Source organism: Eimeria acervulina, genomic scaffold, assembly GCF_000499425.1.
Source record: "Eimeria acervulina Houghton genomic scaffold, Eah_scaff875, whole genome shotgun sequence".
Classification (NCBI taxonomy): domain Eukaryota; phylum Apicomplexa; class Conoidasida; order Eucoccidiorida; family Eimeriidae; genus Eimeria; species Eimeria acervulina.
The window spans coordinates 1-6,241 of NW_013547099.1; the positions used below are offsets into that span (position 1 = coordinate 1).

Genomic DNA, 6,241 nt, shown 5'->3' on the forward strand with positions numbered 1-6,241 from the left:
AGGCATAGCCCACACAGGAACCTACCTTGCTCCAACATGAGCTACCATTCTTGGTGTATCCAAACGCATCCACTCCAACAAATATCGTGCAATCAAATCCTCCTAACCAATTCGCAACATATCACTTCGGCTCCTTCCTAAACATACCCCATACTCAAAAACCCACCGGGTCTTGCCACACACCCTACACTATACTCTCCCCGCCTAGCTGCCCCGCAACCTCCAGTCAATACACAACGCTACAGCTGCCAGATCCACTGCAGTGGCTAACACGCAGTTGCCCAAAATCTTGGATGTATGCGCACCCTCTACGTGGCAATGTACGCTGAACGCTACACAGCCTAGCATGAACCAGCGAGCAGTACGCAGCCTCCATTACCGCGCACGCACGCGAGCGCATGGCTTGCTCAAACGCATCACTAGATACCTGCTCAGGCGCAAAATGACACAGCGCTAGACCTACACAACCCCTGCATAAATCGCTACTATCTTCGTCACATTCTGTTCCCTCGCCTTTCTTCATGCATGCCCCAGAAGCCCATATAACGTCGGCGCGTCGGCGCTACCCCAAAACATTGAATGCGCTCACCGCCATGCGCAAAACGGGATTGCGACTGTGGACTGAGCACCAACCCATTATTTCACACCCCTTTACCTTTAGCTCCCTGATACTCCTCATGATGTTGGTGCGCCCGCCAACGAACCCAAGAACCACCTCACAGCTGCACGCACCCAACTGTGAAACACAGCACGCAACGTAGCACAGCACTCAACGCCTTCCACATCTGCCTGCAACTCACCACCGTCGGCAGCCAATGCCTTCAAACACTCCAATTGGCATCTAGTGCCATGCACCCGGCTCTACACACTGGAGGTGAAGCTGACCGCGGGATCCGAAAAATGCGCGACTAGCAAATGTCCCTCCTCTCACTTCTTGGGACTAAAACGGCTTCACCGGTCACGCGCACTGCCCCTCACTACATGCCTAATGGTTCTATACGAGGGCAGTGTTTCATCTTTCCCTGAGCATCCCTGCACGATTTGATAACAGCCTAGACTCTGCACAGCCTCACCAGCACTCTCCAAAGACAAGGGGTCGCCCAAGCCATCTTTGCGTCACGTCAACACGCAACGCACAAGCTGTGTCGCCTTGCAAACACTGCTGCCAGCGCAGCTGCATTCCACCTTCCACTCGATGCGCCCGTTTCACACTCCTGCAAGCTCCCAATCTAACCCTGGAATTGAAATCTTCAGCAGTTGCCGCAGCCAACACACCAACGCAAAGAGTACACCGCTGCAACTCGTTGCCACTGAGGCACTCAAAAACGCAAATGCATGGGCATTTAGGCAGGTGCCATGATGCAAATGGCGTGGCCTACACAACACCTTTTGCACGCTTCTTTATCCACGAATGCTCCCATGCTACGAGCATGGCTGCGCAGGGCCTCCACAACCAAACGCAGAAGCCATGCTTGCTATCGTTCCCGGTTAGCTCGCCTCCTGCTACAATGATTCTCTGCTCGGCGGTCTAGTGCAAAGACGCACCGCCTGTTCGACAAGCCAACGCGCATCATGTAACACACGAAAAACTCGCCTCAGGCTCAAATGCTTTGCTAGCACCGACGCAGATAATTCCCTCCCACAACCTGCATGGCTGCTTTTGAGCATGGCTCTCCTCCAAACAGTTCTCCTCCAGTCGCTCGTCTACGACATACAACGTCAGCAAATGTGGGGGCCAGCTGCCTTCCGCTGGCGCACACTTGTGCGCCTACATGTGTGCAAACGTCCCTTGCCTCCTCATTGCACAACCACACGCCAGCAACGCAGGTGCTACACCGCTTTCTACACGCGCCTCAGTTCGACGTACGCACGGCCACATCCTGCGCACAAATGCATAGTGCAAAAGCGGGCCAACATAGTGACTGCGAAGTTGCTCCGCATCAACTGTCGCGTCTGAGTTCCTAGATCCTCAATTCACCACCGCTACACGTATCCGATATCCTTGCTATCAACCTACTTCCGCATATGCTGAATGTGTGCATTCGTATGTAGCCCTCAAACTTCACGATGGCCCAACGACATGGCTATGCCATTCTACAAAGAACGCATGCCTTTCCGCAGCAAGTGATCCACTCTGCTCCGCCTCCTCAACGTCGGAAATTTCACGTGCCAAACAGCTCAAGTGTCTCAAATGGCGCTGGTGTTAGCACAGCCCCAACCAACCCTGCAAATAGCAAAAGCCATGTATTGCCAACTTCACCATTTCAAGTGAGCTGCAGCTTGAGGAACTGTGTCAGCCTTCCCCACAACACCGCCCCTTGAATAGAGCACGCGTGCCGCAAGTTTTGACATTCTGGCGACGCACGTCCTGCAACATATTGGTGTCCCTCAGGCGGCTCGCTTTACATTAAAAGTAGGCGCCGTCACGAACAATGCGCATACGCTACCCATAAAACGCATGCCGCGCATGCGGGGCGAAACTCGCATAGCCCACACAGGAACCTACCTTGCTCCAACATTAGCTATTATTCTTGGTGTATGCAAACCCATCCACTCCAACAAACATCGAACAGTCAAATCCTCCTAACCAACTCGCAGCATACCACTCCGGCTCCTTCCTAAACAAACCCCATACTAAAATACTCACCGGGTCTTGTCACACACCCTACACTATATTACCCTCACCTAGCTTCCCCCCACTCGCCAGTCAATACACAACCCTACAGCTGCCAAATCCATTGCAGCGTTCGGCGCGCAGCGGCTCCTGCTCTTGCATTTATACGCACGCCCTGTGCGGTAATACATGCTGAACGCGACGCAGCCTAGCATGAACCAGCGAGCACTACGCAGCCCCCATTACCGCGCACCCACACGCATACGAGCGCATCGCGTGCTCAAACGGATCAATAGAAACCTGGTTACGCACCAAATGACACACTGCTCGACCTACGCAACCCCTGCATAAGCGTTTACTATCTTCGTCACATTCTGTTCCCTCGCGCTCCTTCACGCGTGCCGCAGAAGCCCATATAACGTCGGCGCGTCGGCGATACTCCTAAAAATGAGTGTGTTCAATGCCATGCGCAAAACGGTAATTCTGAATTAACCACAAACCCCTGATTTCACACCCCTTTACCTGTAGCTCCCTGACGTTCCTAATGATGGTGGCGCGCTGGCCAACGAACCCAAGCACCACCTCACAGCTACGCGCACCCAACTGTGAAACGCAGCACACAACGGAGCACAGCACGCAACGTAGCACAGCACTCAACACCTTCCACGTCTTCCTGCAACTCACCACCGTGGGCAGCCAATGCCTTTAAACACTCCCATTGGCACCTAGTGCCACTCACCCGGCTCTGCACACTGGAGGTGAAGCTGAGCGCGCGATCCTAACACTGCACGACTGGCAAATGCCCCTCCTCTCACTTTGAGGGACTGGCATGCCTTTACCGGTCGCACGCAGTGCCCCTCACTACATGCCTAACGGTTTTCTAGGAGGGCAGTGCTTCTTCTTTCCCCTGAGCATCCGCGCATTGCCGGAAAACAGCCTAGACTCTGCAGAGCCTCACCAGCACTCTCCAAAGTCAACTCAGTTTTCTCGCTGCCCTTGTGTCAGGTCAACACGCAACGCACAAGCTGTGTCGCCTTGCTAACACTGCTGCCAGAGCAGCTGCATTCCAACTTCCACTCGATGCGCACACCTCTCTCCCGCAAGCTCCCAACCTAACCCTGGAATTGAAATCGTCAGCAGTTGCCGCAGCCAACATACCAACGAAACGAGTACAACGCTGCAACTCGTTGCTACAGAGGCACTCAAAAAGGCAAGTGGATGCGCTTTTAAGTAGCGCCCATGATGTAAATTGCGCAGCCTACAAAGCACCTTTCGTGCCCTCCCATATTGACGAATGCGCCGATGTTAAGTATCATGACGGCGCAGGGCCTCCACAACCAAACGCAGAAGCCATGCTTGTTATCGTCCCGGTTAGCTCGCCTCCTGCTACAATGATTCTCCGCTCACGTCTAGTGACAAGACCCACCGTCTGTTCGACAAGCCAACGCGCATCATGTAACACACGAAAAGTTCTCCTCAGGCGCACATGCTTTGCTAGCACCGACGCAGATAATTCCCTCCCACAACCTGCACGGCTTCTTGCGCGCATGGCTCTTTGCCAAACAGTTCACCTCAGTCGCTCGTATACGACATCCACCGTCAGCGAATGTGTGCTCTAGCTGCCTTCCTCTGGCGCACACGTGTGCGCCTACACGCGTGCAACCATCCCTTGCCTCCTCTTGGCGCATCCAGACACCAGCAACGCAGGCACTGCATCACTTTCTACACGAGCTTCAACTCGAGGCACGCCCATGTCCAACGCCTAAATCCAAAGTGCAAAAGCGGACCAGCATAATGTCCGCCAAATAGTGTTGCATCAACTATTGCCACTGAGCTGTTAGACCTTCAATTCACCACCGCTTCACGTAGCCAATAACCTTCCTATCAACCAACTGCCGCATCAGCTATAACCTGCCGGGCGTGCATCTTCACATCCTCATGCAGCCCTCAAGCTTAACGATGGCCCAATGCCATGGCTATGTCATTCTACAAAAAAACGCAGCAAATGCTCCATTCTGCTCTGCCTGCTCAACGTCGGAAACGTCACGTACCAAACAGCTCAAGTGCATCAAATGGCACTGGTGCTAGCACCGCCCCAACCAACCCTCCACATTGCAAAAACCATCTATTGCCGAATTCACCAATTCAAGTGAGCTGCAGCTTGAATAACTGTGTCAGCTTTCACAAAAAAAAGGCTCCTTGACCAGAGGACGTGTGCGCCAACGTTTGACATTCTGGCGACGCACGTCCTGCAACATATTGGTGTCCCTCAGACGGCTCTGTTTACCCCAAAGGCCGCTAGAGCCACGATCGATGCGCATAGGCTGCAGATGAGAAGCGTGCCGCACATGCGGGGGAAAATCCGCATAGTCCAAACAGGAACCTACCTTGCTCCAACACTAGTTGCCAAAGGCATGCACTCCAACAAAGTTTGGCCAGTCAAACCCTTCTAACCAACTCCCAACGTACCACTTTGGCTCCTTCCTAAACAAAGCCCATTCTCAAAAACCTGCCGCTTCTTGTCACACACTTTATACTATATTACTCACACCTAGCTTCTCCGCACCCCCCAGTCAATACACAACGCTGCAGCTGCCAAATCCAGTGCAGTGTTTAACACGCAGCCGCGCCTGCTCTTGCATTTATATGCACCTCCTGTGTGGCAATATACGTTGAACGCTACGCACCCTAGCATGAACCAGCGAGCAGTACGCAGCCTCCATTAACGCGCACGCACATGCGCGCATCGCTTGCTCAAACGCACCAGTAGATATCTGGTCACGCACAAAACGGCACAGCGCTCGACCTACACAACCCCTGCATAGGCGTCTACCATCGTCCTTGAATACTGTTCCCTCGCGTGCCTTGATGAATGCCTGAGGAGCCCATATAACGTCGGCGCGTCGGCGGTACTCCTAAAAATGAGTGTGTTCAACGCCATGCGCAAAACGGTGTTGCGAGTGGCTGTTCTGCTTGCAGCGCCCCAACCAATTCTGCAGATTACATTACAAAGAGCAGCTCTTGCCAACATCTTTAATTCAAGTGAGCTTAGGCCAGTGCACATGCATCCCAAAACTTGAAATGCTGGTGACGCACTCCCTGGAATCCATTGGAGCTTGCGGTGGCGGTTAGATTTCCTTAACATTCGTTGCACACAGCGCTCCGTCCCTTCATGCTGCCCAGTCCGGCATACTGGCAAATCAGTCCCCGAGTTGCATGAAGTGCTAACGTCCAATTCAGTTTCCATAGGTAACCGACAAAAGAAAGAAAGTGACGCACCGCAGGTTCCTGCTGGGGCGTCTCGTGGGCTACGGCATGAGCATTTTATTCTCTGGCATAATGCAAATAGCACGCTACACGGTTCGTCATGCATACTGCAGTGCTGAATGCACGGAGGCCAGCTAGGTCGGTTGCGTTATACCTCCACAGCTACATGTCCGGTCTTGGGAAGGCGCTTGACGAGTTGACGTTGCTTTCAATCATACAGTATATACCGGCTGTAAACGAGATGGAGTGCCGCCTGTTCGGAACTCTTGCGCCTGCATTGTGAATTACATAGGGTGCCTCGCACGTTAAAACGGCGGCTAGAACAACGCGGATAGGTCCCCCGCAAGACAGGCTGAGCTG

The 6,241-nt window shown here is 53.3% G+C and overlaps 1 protein-coding gene across 1 annotated transcript; it reads right to left on the reverse strand.

Moving 5' to 3' along the window:
* Positions 1-2,062: 2,062 nt before the first annotated feature.
* On the reverse strand, positions 2,063-5,645 carry EAH_00051200 (hypothetical protein; the record flags this gene model as incomplete). The annotated part of the gene is made up of 8 exons (XM_013391245.1): positions 2,063-2,197; positions 2,861-2,914; positions 3,137-3,217; positions 3,877-3,943; positions 4,267-4,376; positions 4,861-5,013; positions 5,302-5,388; positions 5,619-5,645. 8 exons carry the CDS (start codon positions 5,643-5,645, stop codon positions 2,063-2,065), a joined length of 714 nt encoding a protein of 237 aa, XP_013246699.1.
* Between the last annotated feature and the right edge of the window lie 596 nt (positions 5,646-6,241).